Below are 24640 nucleotides of genomic sequence, written 5' to 3' on the forward strand. Positions count from 1 at the left end.
CCAGATGAGGTTTGAACAAGGTTCAGACTGACCAATCACTGCCCTTAATGTTTTGGCGCATTGATCAAATACACCAGACATCGCACTGTTTCCATAATTTTTGCAGTCACCCACGAATGCAAGGTCAACTGATTTAGGCTCACCGAAAGTGCTGCATCTGTCAAAATTGAACCTCATGAGGAATGTTTTTGCACTTCTTAGAAGTGTCAATAATTCAGTCACGCTATTTCTTTAACCTAAAATTTTAAATATGTACACAAGTACATGTTTTCTATCCATGCGACCATGTTGGAGCAACACAGTGAATCTGATTGGCATAGGTCCTCAAGTCAATTCAGCATTTGGTTTCAAGAAGATAATTCACACATCCTAAAGACGCTCATAATTCAATATATAGTCAAAATTTCAAGTGTTAGCCAGAATATTAAGCCCAATGTCTTAGAATATCAGTAACAAAATCATATGTATATATAATGCACTTGAGGAAGGCATTGTGTATATATATATTTTTTTTTAACTCACAATCCTTAATAACAGCACAGTCTGGGTGAAGAATGTAGCTGAGCTTAAGTCAAACTGGAGACCCTGATTGAAAAGATTGTGTGGGACAGTGAGACACAAAGGGAAACTGATCACATCAGACCTTAATGGCCACATTTTGAATTAAAATGAGGTTTTACGAGACAGATGAAAGAAAAAGACTAATGATTAATGCTCAGCGGCGGCGCCAAGCACTGATAATGGTCATCTTTTTTTTTTTTTTTTAATGATATAAATAACGTGTGAGATGTGTAGTTGGCTGATGATTGATTACTGGCTAAACAGAAATATCTAAATGAGTTAGTAGTGTATTATCACTCTAGGCAGCCTTTTTTGGCATTTGACTACACACCCTGATGCTAAAGCTGAGGTTAATTCAGGATTAATTTCTGTCATGTGAATACAGGTTGATAGTATTTGATAATAGCTATCACAGGTTGATAAGTTTGCATAGACCCTTGAAACCCAACCATCACCATCTCAATATCATAATCTTAATGATTAAACTACAGCTCGGAGCAGCATACCCAACTTCACCCTTTGTACTTTTGGTCGATACATAGCACAAAAAATGCTGTAATAGTCTACATGATACAGTTACATTCAATTGTACTTTGTTCCTTTTAAAATTAAAAAAACTTTGTGGCACATAAAATGGTTATTTATCTATTAGGGTTTTTCGTTAATCTCTTTACAGGTGAGCTTGTATCATGCCACCACTACAGCAAACACCAAAAAGTGTTTTTTAAAATCCATGTGTTCAGTAAAACAAGAGTCCACTATGGCTGCTTTTGCAGCTTCATGATACACAGCAATAAAACTCATAGACTTTATTCAAAGAGGTACAAAGAGTGAAATGGGGTATGTTCCAGAGACTTACAAAACACTCGTCTGAGAGGAGACATATCCACGTGTAAACATATGCTGTGTTTGTGGTTTTGCTCTTTTCTCCGACGGCTAAAAAAATAAAAGCATAAAACACTGTAGGAGGGTACAGTCCTTGGAGAGTGAAGAGGGGAGGGGAAGTCAGGTCAGCGTCCTTCATGCGATAAACAATGCTCTCTTTAGCTGGCGATTTTCTCAATTTCATCCAGATCATCTGTGTCTAGTTTTTCAATTTTCTTACCTGTAGAGGAAGAAATCATAGAAAAAGGTAGGGTTCATTTGGAGGGTTGACATATGGCTGATCACTAAAAAGCCGCCATCTCCCTGATTTGAGTTGTACGGTTAACAAATGCTAAGAATATTCACACAGCTGCTGATCCTGCTGTTTGTGTGTATAGGAAAGTGTGTGTACTGTAGCAGCTGCAGACTTACTGAAATGCTCCTGGATCCTGTTGAGGATGTTCATGCTCATCCTGCTGTCCACCATGTTGATGGCCAGTCCCCTTTTGCCAAATCGACCCGTGCGGCCAATCCTGTGCAGGTATGTCTCGTTGTCTGGGTTACCATCCTTGTCTACTGGCAAGTCGAAGTTGATCACCACAGAAACCTGCTCGACATCAATACCTGTATGTAGAAGACAAGTGGGGAGAAAGATAAAATGTACATGGGCAGTACTGTGTTATTTATTAGTACTTGTACCCAATTCCTTTTAATATATGCTATCAAATGCATTTTATTTGAATAATAGGGTATTTATTGTCTTTTATGACGCTTTTGAATTCAAACTTACACTTTCTACTTTTTATTTTTCAATGATTTCAACTCCCATCAAGATGTACCACAGTGCAGTGCAGTGTGCAAGCATGAGCACTTTTGAATATATATAAAAGTATAAAATTAATTTAAGGGCGTTTAAATCTAAATATATAAATATAATAAATCTTAATTATGAGGAAAAACATGTAATATATAAATGTACATGTAAGAGTTCAATAGAAAGTCCTAAGATGTGTATTCTGCTCATTCTGACAACACTTGGTCCTTACCTCGAGCGCAAACATTTGTGGTGACCAAGACCTTCTCCTTGCCATCTCTGAAGCGGTCGATGACAGCAGCCCTCTGCTCCACCTGCATCTCCCCACTGAGCAGCGCCACCTGGTGGCCTTCTCTGGACAGCTCCCCTGCCAGCCAGCCTGCAGTCTTCCTTGTCTGGATCACACAGAAGAAACTGCTGTTAATACTTCACCAGTGCGCATCTACCCAAAGGTAAAAACGTAATTTGGTAATTATTAGTAGCAGATTTACAGGAAGGCTTTGTGCCTTAATAAACACCGGAGTAATATGTTAAGTCTGCTTGTATTGCCAAGTTATTTTTTCACACACAGAAAAAGCTTCGCAACAAAAACAGCAGGTTTGCTTGACATTCTGATGCGGTCACAGAAGACAAAAGTGCGAATCATTGTTTTTTTTCCTACAGCTCATGTATGACCCTTCATATGTAAATATGAAGAGAATGAACTCACATGGCAGAAGATCATGGCCTGGGCGATGGTGATGGCACCATAAATGTTACAGAGGGCCTGGAACTTCTCCTCCCTGCTGTTGCACAACACGTAGTACTGTTTGATGGTATCCAGTGTCTCCTCCTCTCTCTTCAACTTGATGATGTTGGGGTCAGGCACGATGCGCTGGGCGAAGTTCCACACTGACTCTTCAAATGTGGCGGAGAACAGCAACATCTGGCAGTTTTTGGGCAGCATCCTGTGTGGCAGAGACGAGAAAGGTCAAAGTCAGCTTGACAAAATTACATTTTAGGGATGTCTCAATCAAGTTGTATTAGCCTCTGATCCGAGTCATTTAGTATTCATTATCTGCCCATACGGAGTCCCGATCCCATTTTCTTTTTAGATAAACCAGTGCGCAGTGCACTCTTCAAGCACCTTAAAAATGATTCAAATCAATCCAATGTATGTGGCTTGACAATTCAATAGATCTACACTGCATTAAGAAACAAACTGCCTCTTAATGTTTTTTATACACAAGTAGAAAATAACAAACCCTCTAATTTTTTCTTGGTTTGCAGCTTTCAGTTACCTGAATGAGCTGTATTTGGTGTTTATTTCTTTTATCTCTACACCTTTTGTGCGGATTACATTAATTTATTACTCTTATTGGCTTTTTGTTTTCCGGACGTTTGTTGCACTTGCACTGGGAGTGTCGGATCTCTACCGCTCTCTCTTCCGAGCACAGGCATCGCCCGTGTTGAAACTTTGCAGCGGGCGTGGCTGCTCCTGCTCTCTCACACAAAGAGCAGGGTGCAGGAAATAAAACAGCAGAGAATTGAATGACTGCTCCGTGCATGAAAGCTTTGTGAGTAAACAGCTGTATGACAGCTGAATTCAAACAAAAGATTGGAAAAAGAATTAAGCTCAACATAGCCGATACCAATCAGTTAAAAAAGGCCTTGATGGGAGATGAAATTAACAAGGTAATTGATAATTATGATGTGGATTTCATTACGTTTTAGGAACACAGTTCACGATCTCAATGCTTAAATGATGACTTTTCATTTCGTGTGTGCTAAAGATTGTTTCTCCTTTGGTGCTTGTTCTCACCTCTGAATTCGGATGCTCTGGTCCTGGTGACCCTGTGTGGCGATCATGACGTCGGCCTCGTCCAGCACAAACACCTTGATCTTCTTGGGGTCTATGAACTTGAACTTCCCGCACCAGTCCAGCATGGTGCCAGGTGTCCCAATAACTATCTGTTCCTGCAGCTTCATGCCCCGCTGCACTGAAACGTTAAGAAATAAGCACTCATCAACCCACAGGGCCATCTCTCAGCTGCATTTATGTTTTCAGCAATGAAACAATTCAGCCTTTAATATAGTAATAAATAAGTAATTGGTAACAGAATATCTTCATCGTCTATAACAGTGTAGATATAGCATTGTGGAGAGCAGATAAGCCTTACATTTATTTCCTCTGATGGCGTAGACTAGTCTGACCTCAGGATAGTGTTTGCCCATCTGCTCGATTACCTTGCCAGTCTGAAGTGCCAGTTCATATGTGGGTGACACACACAGGCACTGAAAGAGAGAGAAATAAAATGTGAAATGTTATGAAATGTTAGATTCTCTTGACACTAAGATCAAGTTATCAAAGAAAATTATTATTGTGAGAGACAGGTAGAAGCAGGCCAGAGATACTCTGAACAGCAGCTCACATATTAATTTTGAAACTCAAGATTACAATTTGAGATCTTCTACAACAACAAGGGAAGTTCGACCAACCTGCGGATATTTGTTGTTGGGATCTACATGACTGAGCATGGCCAGGACGAAGGCAGCTGTTTTCCCTGTTCCCGACTGCGACTGGGCAATCAGATTTTGTGGACTAGAAGAAACAACATTACATTAGTTTGCAAGCAACGGCAGTAACATTATTATTGGGACTATTAGTTTAAAAGGTTATATAGGAACTATTCAGGGTGAGAGATTTCAGTACTCACGGTTCGGCCAGCATCATAGGTAAGGCAGTCTCCTGGATTTTGGATGGCCGGTTGAAACCCATGCCGTACACGCCCTGAAGCAGCTGTGGTTTGCTGCACATAGGAGAAAACAGTTAAATGCCTTCTTAGATCGACTAATAAGGAAAAAACTGAAGGAGCAGGTGTGGTTAAAGTCTGGGAAAACCACCTTTCTGACTGTAATTATATCATTCATAACTAATAGTGTAGGGCAACAGGAGACAAGAATACAAGATTCACTTACAGTCGCAACTCCTCAAAGGACTTGACAGAGTAGAGCGGAGAGTTGGGATCCTTCTGAAGAACTTCTACTTGATTGGTGTTATTGACCAGATTATTTCGTATCAGCTTGTTTAACAACGACTGTGCCGCTTTGTCCTCTGAAAAATAAAGTTGTGTTTTAGTCAGTGTTACAACTCAGGGGACAATCAAGCATCTCAAAGAAAGACAAGCAGGAATGTCAGGCAGCTTCACCGGAGGGATGAATATTTTTAGGGCACGTAAACAATAAACTGCCCACCTTTGTCATCGTCATCTGCAGTCTTGTTTTCTCCCTCAGCTTCTGTCTTTGCTGCCGCACTGCTGGAGTCTGTTGCGTTTGCAGTCGTGCCTGCAGCATTAAAAAGGACACTTGTGTTTAAAGGCCAAACACTTTTGGGATCACTGGTTTTCTGACTATAGTCTGCACACTGACCGTTTTCCTCTGGTTTCTCTTTTATTTGAAGGCTGCCGATCTATGAGGAAGAAGAAGAAGAAAGTTTAGAGTTGTTTAACAAAATAACGTTTATTCATTTCTATAAAAGTCAGGACCAGCCCCGGTTTCTGTCCCTCATTGCAACACACGAGAGGCGCCAACTGGGACTCATGGTTACTTCTTCATCACTATTTTTAGAGCCTCTTGCATCTTCAACCTGCTAGCCAGCTAACAGCTAGTAACATTAAAGTCAGTGAGCACGCAGCTGCTCGGCTCAGGCTAGTTAACTTAGCTCCCACACGGACCGAGGCCGCCGGTACTTCCGTCTCTAACTTCAAGTGAACGTTACCGACACAGACTCTCACAGGGGCCCATTGATCCACCGCCAGAGCTGTCGACGAACAGTGTCAAGTACAAGAAATACGGCTGAGCAGCGACTCTCCGTTGAGGTTGTAACCAGAACAGGCCGGAGCATCCTTTAAACGAGCTAACAACACGTTAGCTCGTGTTGCGTAAGTTACGGGTTTTACCGATTCCGCCGCGGCTTCCTGCTCGTCTACCGCCTGGGCCCAGGAGTCCGTAGCCATTGTGGGACAGTTTCTTCTCTTGATATCTCACTGAGGATAACTGGGCTGGGGAAGCAAGCTCAGAGTGAGGACTCAGTAATGTGAAAGTAACTATTTTCCACAATGGCGTGCGGGAAACCGATTCTGGGCACCTGTGCAACCGCTCACATGTCCGAGTGGAATGTCAGTGTCACCGATATTAGTTCCGAGCTGAACGTTCCCACGCGATTTACAAAAAGACACAGGTGTGGCTCTTAAATTGTTTAAATTCAAAATGTTTTTATCAAAAGAACTTTCATTTAATTCCAACCTTTCAATTTTACTTTTTTTGGTAAAGATTTTGGCGACTGGAGGCTCAAGCTCAAGAAACACTACTCTACCGAGCCTGTAGGTGGCGCTAAAGCGTTCTGCATAAACTCACTCTTTCTAAATACTAAATATGTCTGTAGCATAGCAAAATCTGAACACACACACACACACTGACAACAAGATGCAAAAATGATTCAGGTCTGTTTATTCATAATTCAAACAAGGGGTCGGGCAGTGACCTGACAAAGAAGATAGATAAGGGCCCTAGACCCTTAAGGGCCTAAAGATTTCAGGTTCACTGTGCTGTGTTGTCAACTAGTTTGTAGAAATTGGATTTATTGCAGCTTTGTTTGGTTATATGCCTCTCTAACACACAGTATAAACTGGATTGGTAAGGGTAAGGCTTTTTATTTATATGTAACTCCATATCATGCTTACATCATGCATCCTAAACAGAACTGAATTATCACAAACTACCTCAGAGATTGGGGGGTGAAGGGACTGGGGCCCTCTAGTGGATAATCCAACCCTGAAGACAGGACAAAGTCTCAAAGGTGGTGAAGCACTGGGAGACAGCCTCAGCAGTCAGATGAGCTGGAATGAAGTGAGTGGAGCTCTATTAATTCATTTTGGATTTAAACATGTTTTCAGTTTGTCACTATTTCTAAACTTGTACTGTTTAAAAGAAAAAGTGAATATCTGATGTATTGTTTTTTCTGAGAGACATGTTGGACAAGGAGTGATGAGAGTTGGCAATGACACATCCTTCTCTTATAATCCTACCATAGCCCTTCATCCAGGTCGGTATAAATCAAGGTCTAGAGCCATATTCCTTCCAGTAAATGCAGCATCATTGCACAAATTGCCTTATTCAGTGCATGCTTGTATATCAGAAGCTTTGTATTGATTATGTACGTCTACAGTGGACATGGAACATATATTTGTATATTAAAAAAATGATTTTCCCTTTAAAGTTCCTATCTAATTAGTTCCTTTAGTCTTAAAACACACTTCAGTCAGACAGTTTATGGAAAAAAATAGGACTAGTCAATTAAAAATAGGGCTTGTTTCCGCATCTCCCCGATTTCACCTCTGTGCATCACACTATGATTTTAATACCTTTTCTTTGCGATATAACCATGCAATACTTTCTAAGAGGAAACCTTCTCTAAACCTTCACTGAGATCACTGTAAACAGTTTAAGATTATCATATTTTTACAAAAGTATCATTGTTGTTGTTAAGCTTATTAATAGTGACTTTATCATTGACAGCCTTACTGAATAATGAGGGGAGAAAACCCCAAATACCACCAAAATTAGAAACTCAGAAGCATGAATGAACGGCTGTGATGCAACCGGTGCATCATCATTAAACAGTAACAACTAGTACTGGGTGAGAGAAGCTGGATCCCAAGTGGAAAAACTTCCTGTGAAAGTGAAAGTCAGTGCAATGTTTTATTGTTTTTTGACCACTTCAGTTTTTAGGAGAAATAGCAAATCAGAGTGAAATCATTAAACCATATGTACAATTTTTATAAGCCACAAAATTAGATTTAGCTTATAGACGCAAAAATGAGCGACCCAATAAATCTTTTTTTAACAATGTTTTGGACGATCCTGAGATATTTGTAAAGGATCAGACACTGATCCCTTTCTGCATTGGCTACCTTTCTATAGAAGAGCCTATTGGGACTATGACTATGGCTGTTCTAGTGCATACGTCTGGTGTGTGTGTTGTTTTTGTGCAGACTATGTATTACGTTGTGGGGACATATATCTTTAGGGACAAAAAATACTAGTTCCCACAATGTAAACCATGCAAGGGTTAAGACTTGGTTAAAGGATAAGGTATAAGTGAGGGGTTAACTTTCTAGGACAGGTGCACTGACTTCCTTTGGGATACCTTTCCCACAAAATGTTTTTACACCCTGTATTTTGTTTGGATTAACCTAACAAGATTAAATGTTGGTGCCATGCCATTATTCCAAAACCCCAGTAGTCTGAAAAATGTCACATTGGACTGAAAAATCATTTGTCTGACACTCCATTATCCTGAAAGCAAATGCCCATTGTTCCGAAAATACCATCATATTTGACTCAAATCACACACAAACATAGCTTAACTTGTGTAAATGACTTATATGTAAATATTTTAACCTAAACCATGATCTTTGCCTAAACCTAACCAAACTGTGACATTTATTACAACGTTAAATTTTTAACATTTTTCATCAAGTAATTGGTTTACCTTGATTAGGCAAGCTCAGTAAATTGATTCTCAGTTCATATCAGTAGATTTCTTCAGTGTTAATACCACAACTGGTTCAAGCCTGTATATGAAAATGACTAAACATGAAAATGTACACCGTTATGTTATTCTATTGACAGCATTAGTTCATTAAGTATAGTAGCCCTCCTGACAATTTTTTTCCATTTTGCAGACCCCTGCACTAAATCCTACACACTGATCCTTGAAGTGCACAGCAGAGAACTGAGAGTTTACTCTTTATCTGAAACAGTCCAGAAGACCAATCTATCAGTCATGACACACAAGCCCTTTACTGTGTTGGCACAATTAGGAATGGTGCCACAGCAAAGTTATCCCAGTTTGATGCTTTAGTGGAAACCAGGCTAATAACCAGAGCTGGCCTCCACTGAGGACCATGCAGGAGCACTCGGGGTCACCTCTGGAGCCAGAGTGCTGTGGTTGGCTGCTCCTTAAATGAATTCAGAATTGATTTCACACATTTCCCCGGTTCCACTGGGATAGATAGATAGATGATGACAGTGGCTTTGGATTGTGCTCAAGGAGATTACATTGATCTCTGTTCCGCTGTCATCCAATGGTCAACGGCGCTCTGTGCGTGCGTCAGTCTGAGTTTATCTACATGTATGCGTGAGCATACGTTAGTGGGTGTGTGTCAGCATGTGAGAGTCTCTTAGAATGTCAGTTTGGAGACAAATTTGTCAAAGGCTTGAAAGAGCTGAGTTTATTGTTGCCTCCAATCAGCTGCCTTGCCGGAGGTATCCATGGCAACTGAAAGAGTAAAAGTAAGGCTTGAGGTCTCCAGAGAATTTGGAAGAGACAGAGAGAAGGACTTTGTATTGCCACATAAGAACTCATTTCACCGCTGAATATGACAGAAAGCATATCAAAGTAGAGTGGTCGCAGTAGAAATTGGTTTTACTGTGTGAACGATGTGAAGAAAGGTAAACACTCTGCCATAAATACATAATGTAAGATCGCTCAAACACTACTCGACACTCAAAAATATACAGTTTATGTAGGCAGTGTACATACTCTCCATACAGTAACACTTCAGCTGGGTGCTACAGTAGCTTGAACCTGTGTCCTCCAGCTGAAAGATGATCTGCCGCCTGATAAATATAAAAACTTATGCAATATATAAAACATGAGAATACAGTATAGAAAGAGGTAGAGGAAGTAAACATTTGAGTCCCTTTTTTGTCATTTTTTGTTTCCAAAGGACAGTTAGTTGTTCTCAACTGAGGTATAATACCACTGTATTATGACATTATGTTGGTATGGACGATTGTTTTTATGTTTTTGTTGGGAGACAATTAATAAAAAGACTCTGCATGGAATCGAAGAATTAGAGTAAAGGTAGATCAGGTAGGTTTTATATTGTATGTCTCTGTTAAGTTTCTTTTTTACTTTAAGTTTCATGCAGCAATTATTTATTTTTCCTTGGAACATGAATGGCAGCTGTCTTTGTCTCTATGTGGTATTACCATGTGTCATTTAATCCCATGTGGGATGGTCCACTTCAATTGTATGACACAAAAATAAAAATGTATTCAGTCATTCATTCAATCATTCATATGATGCCTCAAGGCAGATTTGAACTGTGAAAGGGTGAACACGTAGTTCAGTGGCCAGGTGTGCCTGACTAGTTCAAGCATCTGAAAGCCCCTGAAAATACAGAACAGAAAGGAAAAGTAAGAGACAATTAGTGAATAGATAAAATGTAATTATGGACTATTCTTACACTTTGTGAGAATAGTGTGAACACCAGATGGTTCAGATTAGATATAAAGTTATATGTAAAAGGCAGGAAAGGTGTGGTATAAACTGGCAAAGGGAAGGCAATTCTTTCAATACAAGCTACAAGCAGACAGCAGACAACAGGCGGACATGGTGGCATAACAAGTACAGACAGGTAGAACTGAAGAAGACGTAGCAGGCTCAGACACCTCAGCAAAAGACAATCTGGGAGAAAGTTGACGCTGGCTGTCCTCTTCTAGGGCTGTGGAGGGGCTATGCAGACAGGTGACTGATACAGGTGACATGGAGACTCTGTAGTGACCACTGGTGGGCAGGTGCAGGACTGCAAGAGTGGAGAGACGGGAGAGCATTAACCATTAACCATTTTCTCTCTTTATTTTTTTGCCACTTGGCACATTTGAACACATTTGATATGGCCTTTAAAGTTGTTATAGGTAATCTGTTAGCAAACTGTTGCCTATTTACAAATCCATACAAATAGTATCCAGCAGATTTAGCAAAATTAACATCTATTTATAGTCGTGTTTCTGGCTACCAGATAAATGTAAGTCCAGTATTAACTCTCCTTTTAGTACTGCTTTCACAAACCCTTTAAACATATATCTGGAGTCAACCAAGTAGTAAAGTTGTGGGTCAGAGAAACAAAACAATGATCTAAAACATGCTAAAATGCTCCATGTAGTCATTTGACCATTGTTTAGATACAAATATTGATCAGTACAGCTTTAATATCTGTGGTGCATGTATTAATCAGATTAGCTATTTGAGGGAGGATGAGGGAGCAGTTGCCATGGCATTAGAAATATGTTACTTAAATACTATGTGATGGATAACTTAAGGCGAAGATTTGTTGTAGTCATAGTTAGGGTAAATGTATCTTTCCATTACTGAAGTAGGTATGAAAATACACAACATGTGTAAATTAGAAAGTGGAAATTAGCATGTGGAAATTACACCCATATGTGATTGTTGAACATCATTAGAGCTGCAACAATCAGTCAATTGTCGATTGATTGACTGAAAAATAGTTTTTAATTATAAAATTCCAAACATTTCCTGGTTCCAGCTTATCAAATTTTATTATTTAATTCTTTTCTTTGTCACACATGACAGTAAACTGAATATCATTGGGTTTTGGACTGTTGGTTGGACAAAACGTAGACATCTAAAAATGTCAGCTTGTGCTGTGGGAAATTAAAACATACATTTTCGCCTATTTTCGGACATTTACAGACAAATGATGAATCAAGAAAATAATTGGCAGATTAATTATAACGAAGATAATCGCTAATTGCAGTCCTAAACATTATATTCCAAAACCACAGGCATAAATATGCTTCTATTACAGAGAGAGTATTAGTGTGGTAATGAGGCCCGACTTTCAGTTTGCATTCCAGTTCATCCTAACGGTGTTGGTTGGTGGAGGTCAGGACTCTGCAGGTTCTTCCACACCAAACTAGAAAAACCTGGCTTTGGTTATTGTGGTATTGTCATTTTGAAACAGGACTGCTAAGTTGAAAGCAGACTACTATCTAAATTATCATTGCAACTTTATCCAGGTTGGGGGCCCCTAATAATGAAAGGGTTAGGGTTAGGAGGATAGGATAATGAAAGGACTAATAGTCACACAACCATTGCTACGTCTAATTAATTTATGCATCCTATTCAATATGGCTACCAACGTGGTTCCATTATAAGTGCTGGCTGTGATACCGCTGTGACGGCAATGCCACATGTAAAAACTATGCAGCAGTAGGAGCCTGTCTCCTCTGTCTTGTTCTCTCTGTCTGTAACGCGGCAGCATTGGTTGTCCATCGTTAGTTAATTAATCAGAATCAAAGGGAGACAAATCCTCCAAACACAGACAAGCTGCGTGCACGGGTCCATAGGTGAGAGAGACAAGCGGAGGGGGAGAGAGGGAGATTAAGGGTGGATTCTCCACAGACCTCTTCTCCCCACTGTTTTCTGGTAGAAGTCATTAAGATTCATACCCCTGATCCTTCACTCTGTGCCGGCTCCTCACTGCTTGCTCCATGCATCTCTAGCAAGAAAAAAAGCAACAGAACCTGCACACCCACGCCAGAATTAAAATGGTGATGCAGCACTTGTTTTCTGTCAACAAGAGAGCATACAGAGAGAGAGAGAGAGAGAGAGAGAGACAGAGAGAGAAAGGGAGATATTGTGAGAGATCAAAAATGGGGGTATGGGGCTGACAGCTGGTTGGTATTCCTGAGGCTTAGCCAGAGAGGCTGATGGTGCAGAGTGGACATCACCAAGGAATTTCAATGTGGATGGAACAGCTTGCTGTTGTCAGAGTCAGAGCTCTAGCCTTTCTGTTACAGACCTGAGTGTTTTACAAACTACTGTGGGTTTAATTAAATAAAAGCCACTCAGAACAATATTAGTCATAGAATGTGGATGTCAATGCATAGGGTCAGAGTTTAACCTGATCAACCTGGTCTAACAGATAATGTTGTTCCCAATCAATGGTCTTTATTTCCTATAACACATTCATTGTGTTTTACACATATTTTATTATACTCTTCATAAACTGTATTTTCTATGTTTATTATATATTTCATAAGACAATCAGGGCAATTTCCTGGACACAGTTTAAGTCTTTGTTATGGACTAAAATGACTTTTTCACTCTTTATGGTAATTTCTCTAGCAGGAATTTCAATAACTTTTCCAAAGATACACAATATGACAGGCACGGGGGAAATGTGTGTAAAATTATGCACAGAACACACATATAAATATTTGCATTTGATGGAATGATGCAGCCATAATCTTGTAGTCTTGGATTTGAATATGTCTGTTTACATAGCACAAATAAAGTTCTTGGAAAACATGCATGACACTGTTACACAGAGTGGAATGAGATGATTTAACAACCTTCAAGAGGAAATAAAAGCAGGGAACTAGGTGTTAAAGGGTTAATGGAGGAGTGAACTTCTGTCTTTCCAGTATCTAAAAAAATGGTTCTGGTTTAGGACATTTTATTCTGTATATCCCTGCTGAAGGACTCAAACAATTCTTTCAAACTACTGAATAGTTTATTTTGCTACAATTACTGGAAGATAATTGTTATAAATTTTGATCTCTATTGTATCTGTTTGTCTTTTCTTTGTGTTTCAGTGATCGTCCTCCAAACATTTCAAGTGAATGATACCAAAGATCAGTTTTTGTGGCTGTATTCATCACCAATGTGTGGGAAAGGTAAGATGTAAGAATCAGGCTGAGCCTCCAAGATTAAACACAGTTTTAGTCCCAAGATTGGCCAGGCATCCACAAACATCTGGATCCAGCCTCTCTCCTTTCTCCAGGGGAGACCCAGCTCTCACTAAACCCAACCAATTTACTCAAAAAACAGCTGGATTATTACATAACACGAGGTGGGGGCTAAATAGCCTTGAGTCGTTTGAAAAACCTGAAAAAAGGTTAAGCAGACATTTCATTCCCTCATGCAGTTTGGAGTTCAACAGTCATTGACAATCATGCGGCCGTGTTCATTCATCTACCGGGGCCAAAGACCTTCGAGGCTTTCAAGCCCCAGCTCAACAAATTTCAATTCCTTAATAATTTATTAATGGCGGGCAGTCAAATTGCATATCAATAATGTAGAAGGGCTCAGTACAATGTTGATACAAAACACCCTTTCAGTCGGGCTCATTCATGCTCACAGACCTGCAGACATATGTACTATGTTTAGTCCCACGTGGTCCGGCGCTGGCACATTGCATGAATCCAATCTGCATCAGTGAGCTGTGTAATGTTAGTTGATGATGGAGCCACTAAAAATGCTTCTCATGTTTTCTTTTATAAGTCTGTCTTTGAAAATGTATGCGATTAAAGCTCCAGAGGTGAAAAATTCAGCTTTTTAGATGGGGGGGCTGGCAGAGAACAACATACAAACTCCAAAGACACCGATATGAAGAACAAGGACAAATTGTTCAGCGAGTAAATCGACACGTGTGATACATTAACCGTATATATTATCAATTCTTAACTCCCAAATGATTGCATTTTTCGTTTTTCTATCTTAAAGACAATATTTCCTTGCAAACCTGTGGAGAGACGCTTGCAACATTTTAGCACCATTTTGCACATACGGATGACCCCACCGCTCTTGGGCGATTGGACAGCAGCTATATTGTGTGCTTGAGCACGAGCCAATCACGCATGTAGGACAAATTAAGTGACCAATGGCGGATTTCCATCTAGGTCAGCATCTTTTATTCAAGAGGCACGCGTACACAGTTACATGCCATCCCGCCCCGGGGGCCCTGCGGAGACCCACTCTGCCACCGAGAGATGGCCCACCATTTTGTTCTGTTTTGAAAATGATCTCCATGCATGAGATTAGCTGGGGGGCCCACAAGCTCTTCCCTTTGTTGTGTATCCCAGTTTGGATATTTCCCCGGCTGGTGTTTGTGATTGTTGTGTTGTTTGTTTGTGTGTTGTGGTGTGTGTGTGTGTGTGCAGGCCGTGCATGCATGGTGCCAGGCTACATTTGTGAGTGTGAGTATGCTTGTGTGTGTGTGTGTGTGTGTGTGTGTGTGTGTTTGTTTTTAATGGGGGTTTTGCTTGTTGCAGAGGCGAATATGATCTCGATGGAGACATCTGATGCCCATTCTGTGTATGAAACTGTAGTGCGCTGCTGCTGAGTTGAGGAGAACGTTTATAGCATCTCAATCTGTCTACGGTGTTTACAGCAATGCCCACATTGCAATACAAACTGTACACATTTACACATACAGAGAATGCCTGTGTGTCTGTCAGTAAGGCAGGGTCAAAGGTAAAACATAGCATTTATTAAGGTCACAAGAGACTCCTGCTGGTGACTTTTCCTTGAACTCCTCATGACCCGTCATGCATGCACTTAAACGCGCATAAGCTTTTGCATGGAATTGTTCCAATACCATTAAGAATCAGCTGACCTGGGGTTTGTGACAGATGCCAGGTGTCAAAGCCACAACCAAGAGGCAATAACTAACATCATACTGAACCTATACAAGTGCATACGCAAGTATGTAAAGTTGGTTATGAGGCTTTACAGTGCCACTGCACCAAAATGTAAAAATCTGTCTCTCTCTCAGTCGTTGGTTTCCCTCCACAGACTTAAAGCAGCAACAAAGCAACTAAGCAGAGAGAGAGAGAGAGAGAGCGAGACTGGGGATGTGGTTGCTATAGTAACCATCTGGTGGGTCTGAACTGTTTCTCCCTGGCATTCATTTCATCATATTGAGCCTCTGTCTCTCTTCCTCTCTCTTCCTCTACTCTCACTTTTGTTTATCCCTCTCTTTTCCTCCTTCTCTCCTGGCTCTCCATCCCTCTTATCTCCTCATCTCCCTCTCGTGCCGCTCTCCCACTCTCTTCCGATCTGCCTGCCTGCCTGCCTGCCTGCCTGCCTGCCGCCCTTCCTCCTCCCTCCTCCAGCTCTCTTCACTTTCCTTGGAAAACAGTGAGAGAGAGTGTTTAATGTTAATGTGGAGTGGTCCCTGTCTTTGTCTGCTGTTTGCCCATTTTTATCACACTGCCCTGCGAGTCCCATCTGTTAAAACTGACTCTTACCCCCCCTTTTTTTAAATGATTTGTCATAAGGTTAGGGTTTTTGGAGAAGAGCAAAAGCTCGACCGATATCTGAGAGGAGAACTTACTTGAAAGATTGACGTCATCTGCAATCACGATTTAGCTGCAAACAAAGTGGGTTTTACCATAATATCATAGGCAGGGTTGTTTTATTTGGTCAAATGCACTTATTCAGCTCTGCCCAAAAGAAAAAAAAAACTCAACGTAAAACCCCACTCTGGGGCAGGCGGAATATTCTGGTGTTGTGTCTAAAGGGATATTTATTTATTTTTCCAACCAGGACTGCAACCAGGGCTGCATTTCCCTTTTCCCTCTTTGCGTCCTTGTGAATTCCCAGCAGAGACTCAATCAGCGAGAGAATACCTGATCCCAATGCCAATTGAGCCCACCAAACACAGACACACACACACAAGGATGTACACAAACATGTGCGTACATCGATGCACACACAAATAGCAAAAATCTGAATAAATAGACCTACCTGCACATGTGCACATACACACAAATGCACACATGCAGTGGAATGAAATGCAAATGTTGCCTCATCCATTTGCATGCCATACACATTCTATTACTGCATCATATGAAGCCCATTGATTCGCATCAAGAAAGAGTGGAGGTGATTTTCCCAGTGAGGTGACTCAGCATGTGAGGTCACCGCGGGTATTTCCCTGCAACGACACAAAGGTCAGATTCAGGTGTCTGAAAAAGAGTGTGAGAATCAGTCATGCCGTAGTGTGTGTACAGTGCGTGTTCATGTGTGTGTGTGCAGCTAACAGGGAGCTTGCAGGGTGTGGTTTTCCTCCTTGTTTCAGTGGCTTATGAAAGCTCTCATCCCACTGAATATCTCTCTCATTTACTCATTCATGTTTCTGCTCTTCCTCGCCTTTCTCTCTCTTCTTCTACACCTGTCAGAGCTTATGTAACCTAACAGCCATCCAGATCTTGACTTTCTTCTGCCCCTTTTCACAGCACCAGTGATTAGCCTCTCATCAGTCCTCACTATAAAACCCATTTGCCACAATATTATCCAAAAAGTGGCTGACTAAGTTAATAAACAGCTTCCTATTACATAGATGACAAGAATGGAGGATCTACTGGCTGTTAGGTGTGATTTTGAGCCTCTTCTAGCAGCGATGGTCACCCAGCCAAAGCCTGAGCTTGAATTTGAACTTATCTGCCCAGCCCGAGGTGAGCAGCATCTGCTGCATCTCTGTGATAACAGCATTAGGACTTAGGAACATCTAAGCATGCAGCTAAGAGGGTTTGTGTGATAAACACAGAATCTGCATTTGAGATGTCGGTGTGTTTATCTATGAATATGTGTTACGTATGTCAGCTGGATATGTGCTATATTATATAAATGAACTGAGGAATATGTCTTCCTGCATTACCACTGTGATAAAATGCTGATGAGGCCGTCAGTAAGGAGGGAGATGGACGTAGAGGTAGATGTGAAGTCTACTCAGCACTTAAACCTGTTTATCGAAATATTTCAGTGGAACAAATGAGCAAGAGAAATTTGAATGCAAATAAAAGCAGAACTTTAGATTAAACAGTGTGGTTGGGCAAGGCCTCCTCTGTCATGATCCTGCAGTGTTGGTGCAGGATTTTAACAGGATTGTAGATATCATGCACAAACTGTCCCAACAGTCTTTTGTTCAGAAAATTACTCAGAAAGACATTTGATAAGCTCCAGAACAATCATCTCTCATTGTCCTATCTTTGATTTCTTTATCATTTTCCCTAGGTTCATAGAAATGCATTGATAAAGGAGATGCACTGCTTACTGCTTACTTACTCAATTATTTATGAATCTGTCCATCAAATACAATCACTGATGTAACCTTTTAAAGTCTCTGTGAGTTACCTTTCATCTGCATGTTTCATTATTTCATCTCCGAGCCACACTTGATGTAATGTCACTGCCAAGTTCTGATTTTTGAATGGAAATTAGGAAAAAGAAAACTGTAACAAAAGAAACCACAAAATGCATTATGTGTTTTGTATGATGCCACTAATACAGTACCAAACCATTTTTTGTATAGTGATAATACATATGTAAAACCTTATCCTTGATAGACAAACATTTACAACAAATAGAGTACTATTGGTTTGCCAGCCTATAAATGGTGTAAGAGTGGAACATTCACTCAACTGCAGCAGAGAATCATCGTCATTATCATCATTGTGGATGCTTATTATCCCATTTATTGTCTGTCACTGGTGCTGTGTGTTCACCTGAGACACCTGTTCCTCTACTAATGCTTATGTTTTTCTGTTTGTCGTCATGATTGATATATGAGATGCAGTGTGATTTGGCAGTGTTTGTGACTGATGTACTTGCAGTTCAAGTTGAGACTCCTTGGCCTTACTTACTACCTCTCGCTTTACGCTGCCCAGAAATATCCACTCTTTTATTCCAACCTCTACTAAAGGTGACGCATACTGTTAATTGGTATTCAATTTACTACTGTATGAGTCACATGTGTGGCTGCCTTTGTAGTTGTTATTTACTATGGGCACAAAAATATGTAATGTAGCAAGGAGAAATGTTTAAAAATAATGAGAACATGTACCCACTGACTCCGACCTGTGGCCCTTTGGTGCTTGTCATCCCAGCCCACCCCATCCCCACCCCTTTCCTCTTACTATATAGCTGTCACTATCTATATATTAAAGGTATTAAAAGCCCCTACAAATAAATTTAAAAAATCATGAGAACACAACACCAAATATAATAAACTGAAACAAAGAAAAGTGCACCTTCAAATTAACTGAAGGACAAATTTCCCATTTAAAATTGATAATTTTTGCAGAGCTATTGTAATGTTTGTCTAACCTTTGTGATTTTCTGCAGCATGTCAGTGTTTGAGTCCTACAGGTTTGACTGTGTGGGATATCTGACCCTGTGTTAAGACTGATCAGAGCCAAGCTTGGGTCGATCACATCGCACTTTCGCTGCAACGTTTTGGACTAAAGGATCCACCACACGGAAAATCATAGACCATTACTCCCTAAATGTAACGTCCTCTTATTCTGTGTGGGGATAGGCAGTTACTGCAGTAGGCGCCATCGTCATGGTTGACTGCCGTCTTGGAAGAAGGGACTATTTTGGCAGGATAATGCGGTCACGCCACTGAGTGAATAGGGGGTCTTGAGAGAAGAGGGCATAGATAAGAGAATGGAGAACATTCCATTAAAGATAAAGATGGTATCAAGCCAAGACTCAGGGAAGACTATTCTGCACCGAAACCCACCGCAGCACCCATCAAGTGCAAGGTGCATCTGTTACCATGGTACCCAGCCCAGGCAGCCCCTTTCATGTCTGTCAAGACTGGGGAGGGAGAGAGACTAGCAATATGTTAGTCTCGCCTGCAGTTGGAGCTGAACCGGGCGTGTGTGTGTGCATGTGTGCTGCATGTATGTGTTCCCAGCACACATCCAAGTTTAAAATGCTGTACGCTGACAGAGGCTCGTCACACAACATGAATCATTTAGTCACCACAGCAGAGTTGGAAATGTCACGTCTCATCAGTGTTCCTCATGCCTCGGTGGCCCTGCGCCATTTATATCTCTGGCAATGGAGTTATAGGGAGGACTTGATTAAAGAGAAGAGCTGAGATTTTAGATGCAAACAGACATTTATTGCATTGGGAAGCAGTGGTGTACATTTTCCCCCACAGAATCATATGCAATACTGTAGCACTTTATGAGATCGGAGTCTGTTGCGCAGTTGTCCGAGTCGAGCGTCTCAACAAATCAAGACAAAGTGTGGATTTTAAATTCTTGATGGGATTATTTTCAGCTTTCTTCCCATTTCGGTCTCCTTCCATCTGATCTTTCCGAAGAATGGGATGCTACTTTCTCACAGTGGAAAATGCTGACTTGACCTTCCTTGGCAGCCAGATAGGCAATCCAATAACAACACGGGAAACTGTACAAGGAACATATCCAAAAGTCAGCCAAGCTCTTTGCTATTGTCTTTACCTTTCTGATACAAAACTAGACTTTTGAGTTTTTGCTACAGTTTTAAAACAGTTTATAAAACAAAAAGCAACATCTAGTACATAATTTTGTATTGTAAACCACAATCAACACTAAACAGTAAATAGTACTTTGTCATAATCTTTATTACAAGATATTAGGCCACTGTACAAATCAGTGAGAATCGTACAGTACAACGCAGAATTAAGACTGTTTCTCGAGGTTCGTCATTCAAAGCTGTATACGAGGTGCTTCAAGAATACACAAGAGTTTCAGAACTTCTGCAGTGCATGCATGATTTCATATTTGCCATGCATGAGTTGGTATTTCAGTGTTTTAAGAAAGAGCCCTAAAAAATGGCAACCCAACCAAACAACTGAATTGTATGAGTAAATGTATAAAGCACAAAAAAGAACAAGTTGTCTGGTACAGTATATCCCTCATGAGATTTGGCACACACGATAATGCACAATGCAATATAAATAGTTTATCAATAGGGTGTGTACAGTCAAGTTACAGTATCAACCAATCCAGGTGAAAGCCTGGGAAGCTTACAAACAGGTGGGAGTTACACTGTATATAAATGACTTGTTAGCTGCAAAGTATGGTAACAAAAAACACTCAGGCAACATCAAGAATTATAAAGTGAAAAAAAAAATGTCACTCTCATTCACTCAAAGTTTTCTTGACATACAAAAAAACCCTCCCTCGGGCCTTAAGTCACTGCAAAAGACATATTCCAAAGGATCAATAAATAAAGTCTTCAACACAGAGAACAAACCAGTTTACTGCTTCCCACTTTGTGCAAGAAAATATGGGCTACCCTTTCCATATTTACAAACTCTGTTATTCATTTGCCCTCAATCAAAATGAAGAGCAGAAAGAATGGTACCATAGGTTTGATTGATAAGATATAGGAGAAGTGTGTGCTTTAGTTTCTATATCAGATTTATTTCTGTAACCTGTCCCTGATTTCTGCATTTCGACAGCGTCGCCTCCTTCCTCCACCTCGCCCCCGCCCCCCCTCCTCTTGTTATCTTCTCCTGCTTTTGGATTTATGGCGAAACCCTGTAATCAAGGGTGTGTTTGTTTATCTGAGAGTGTGTGTGTGTGTCTCGAGGGGGGTCCACCTGGGGGTCTCCTTTGCTGCCATCTCCCTCCCCTGCCAGTGTGTGTCACCCGGATGGCCATGACAGACTGGGAGAGGAGGGCGTGGAAGTGCTGCTTGCTGCCACATGAGAGAAAGTGCTTATATACAGTGTCTTTGGATTAAAACTGGTAAATATCGCCATAAAAAATTTCAAGAGTGTCTTTTGGGGGTCGGTGAGCCGTGCGCTCTAAGCCTCTGCCGGGGTCTTCTCTGTTCCATTTTTCAGTGCTTCGTTGTCGCCATTCTCATCCTCAATCACAACTGTGGATGACAGGGGAGAGAGAGTTAATGAGGGGGGCTCATCTTGGTGTGGCGTCTTGAAAATTCACCACCGACTGACAGGAGGGCATTAAAGCCCAAAACCATTAGCACTGCGCTGTATGAGCAGACGTGGTGTGTGCATGCATGAGAGAGTAAGGGTATGCAAAAAAAGAAAGATAACCATAAGCGTGATTGTGTGTCTGTGAGATGCACATTTGTGCAATGCTTACATGCCTGCCTTTTTGCCATGTTTGTCCATGTTGTGTCTGTGCACTACTGTATGTACAACTGTGTGTGTGTATGTGTGTCTCTGCCCGTATGTGCCACCTCTAGTGAGCCTAAATTTTCAATGACCATCTCAATCTCATGGGTGTCATCAGGAATGTAAAAGCAAAAAGCACAAACAGACTGAATTAATCATGCAAACACAAAATTCAAAATTGCACAGTGTAAGTGTAAATCTCAATCATTCCATTCATTGGGGAGGGGACATCCAGCACAACTCTGTTGAGCAGCATTCAGAAGGCATTTAACAGCACGCACTGCGCATCCAACTTGTGTTGCAATGCGAATAGAATATTTTAAAACCCCATACATCCCACACGCATGCAAACAATTGATCATCATCTAACACTCTAGTGAAGACCATGTCAAGGCAAAGGTGTTGCCCATTTGGCTACACACAGACATCCTTAATTAAAGGTCCACTAGTAACCTATGTGCGCATTCAACACATCACCATGCAAACGAAAACGCCTTAATTATATAATTACCCCGTTTGCTCCTGCCTATTTGTCCGAGTTTCGGCGGACGTTTATTCTGTGAGCCACTGAAGAAGTTGTTGGTGTCTTGAAGACGACAGGTGAAGGAAAGGTGTCCCTCGTCGCCCTCATTTCCATAATGACTCATTTTTTCTTCGTTGAAAGGTAGCACTTCCGACATCTCCAAAATGCGTCTTTATCACCAAGGCGCACGAACTGAAATGTATAGCTCGTCGCCAAGCTTGAACTCGGCCGTCTACAACAAACAAAACGGGGAGAAAAACCCACAACGCTATCTGCGGACACGATCTAGCCCTTTTCTGTTTACCCCGAAGACACGTGTCTGTCTCCGTAGGTACGCAACACCAATAACAGTTAAATCAAAATGTCCTCAATTTCCCCGCTCGTGGAGCTTCGGCAACATTATTCAAAATTTCCAGAGGTTTCTTCTCTGTGCGTATTGCTTTGGAAATGGAGGCGCACGTACAATAGAGCCGTGGTGCGCCCGCTGGTTTCGAGCGGCTGAACCCGTCGCACGGAAAATCTGAGGAAGAAATGCAAATTGAGGAGCGATGCAAAACACGGATCCCGGGGAGACCTGGCGAGGGAGCTGTACGGGGGTTTTCTGGTGCAGCCCAGAGGTGCTTCCAGTTAGAGTCGTGGTGTACCAATGCTCCACTCTCCGGGATCTAGAGGCAATCAAACAAATGGCGATCTTATATTCAAAGATGGCTCATAAATGTGCACCAGTACAGATCGTTGGAAAACGTCCTTTACGCGCCACCACCCGACCAGTCAGAGATGAGTTTCAAATCTTCCAAACTGTTTTTTGGTTTTTGCAATATTACAACATTGGCGATTTATTTGGTGTTGGAGGTTTTGAGCATGTCATATGTCCACTGAGAGAGACCTCACCAGAGGATGGCAGTGTTTTCATAGGCTGAGATGTGACTTTTGGCCCCATGGCACGCATCCAGTTACATACTATAGGCCTGCTTTATTTTCACCAGTTTTCACCCCAATTTCTAACGTGGGGGGGTTAAATATATACATATTCTATGGGGGTTTAAAGATGGGGATCTGGGGATCAGATACCTGCTCCAGTGAGCCGTTTTATCTGGATTTTTGCTGAATAAAACCTGGATGTTCCAGATTTTATGTTTCAGGTTTTAAATGATATGAAATAACATAAACATCATATTGAGATGTTTCAAAACACAGTTTGATCTCTCAAAATATAAAAAACGATGCAATCCCAGTATTCCTAAAATCCTCTCACGCTGTACATTTCCATTAAGATGCTGATTCATAATAGAGCAAACCTAATAGGATCCAGCTTGAGAACATTTAGGTGTTTTTGTTATCAAACTAGGATACTGGTTTGCTTTGCCCCCAGGGACTGTCTTTGGTTGAAACTAATTCTCATTGGGTTTACTGCCCACTGCTGTCTGTACTGTACTGTACATCAATCTGTCTTCTGTACAGCACAAAGAGATCTTACAAAGCAGATAAACAGTGAAGGACATAGACCAATGGACTGGTATTAATTCTGTATATATCCATTCTCAGGAATTTAACTAAATATCATTACACGGACAATGAGATGAAAGGTGATATGCAAGCCTGCAGCAGAACTAACTTTAATATGCTGTCAACTATTCTTAATGGAATGGCAGTAATGACACACCTACTCCCTGTGGACCCACAGAAGCCATGATTTTATCGGAGACTCACCTTTCATATGAGGACATCTCAGTAACAACTCTTTCAGTTCCACAGCATGTGGTTATATCATCATCAGAACTGGTTTCTGTATTGAATATTTTCATTTCATTTCATTCATTCATCAAACCTGCCCACACTGAACATCAGACATGGATACAAAGCATGAGGTGGATAGAAAACAAGAAGCAATACGAGTAACTCAACAACCTCCACAGCTAAAATGCCACTTAAGCAAAACAGAGGACCCATCGACAGCTTCACATCATCACAATAAGGTTGGTGAAGTAAGAATAATTGGATGATGCTACATGCTAAAACCTACTGTAAGACCAACAACAAGTGGAGAAAAGTCTCGCTTTACCTCTTACTTTATAATGAGTGCACTCACATCCTGCTGCTGCTGGTTTGAAGCTCATTTCTTCGTAGTTTTTTGTAACCTTAAAAATTCATGGCTGAGAAAGTTTTTTGGGGAAAAATCCCTAGTTTATTATTTAATGAGATTATAATACCAAAACAATCTGGTTTGATCCCCGCCCACTTCAGCCCAGTGAGAAGAACACAGAGTAAAAACACAAATACACTTGAGAAATCTTTGGGAAATCAAACTGTTCT

At 41.0% G+C, this 24640-nt stretch overlaps 2 protein-coding genes across 2 annotated transcripts; both read right to left on the minus strand.

Moving 5' to 3' along the window:
* Positions 1-749: 749 nt before the first annotated feature.
* ddx19 (DEAD/H (Asp-Glu-Ala-Asp/His) box polypeptide 19 (DBP5 homolog, yeast)) lies at positions 750-6384 on the minus strand. The gene is made up of 12 exons (XM_035661563.1): positions 6178-6384; positions 5648-5687; positions 5474-5563; positions 5198-5333; positions 4936-5028; positions 4718-4820; positions 4399-4513; positions 4041-4218; positions 2949-3186; positions 2472-2634; positions 1858-2049; positions 750-1666 (listed from the first exon to the last, which is right to left on the minus strand). Exons 1-12 carry the CDS (start codon positions 6232-6234, stop codon positions 1605-1607), a joined length of 1467 nt encoding a protein of 488 aa, XP_035517456.1. The 5' UTR covers positions 6235-6384; the 3' UTR covers positions 750-1604.
* Positions 6385-20259: 13875 nt separating this feature from the next.
* On the minus strand, positions 20260-22992 carry si:dkey-33m11.6 (uncharacterized protein LOC555986 homolog). The gene is made up of 2 exons (XM_035661194.1): positions 22316-22992; positions 20260-21542 (listed from the first exon to the last, which is right to left on the minus strand). The coding sequence occupies exons 1-2, from the start codon at positions 22482-22484 to the stop codon at positions 21469-21471; spliced, it is 243 nt and encodes an 80-aa protein (XP_035517087.1). The 5' UTR covers positions 22485-22992; the 3' UTR covers positions 20260-21468.
* Positions 22993-24640: the final 1648 nt, after the last annotated feature.

This window comes from Morone saxatilis, unplaced genomic scaffold, assembly GCF_004916995.1.
Source record: "Morone saxatilis isolate NCDOM2014 unplaced genomic scaffold, NCSU_SB_2.0 Contig18, whole genome shotgun sequence".
Lineage (NCBI taxonomy): Eukaryota > Metazoa > Chordata > Actinopteri > Moronidae > Morone > Morone saxatilis.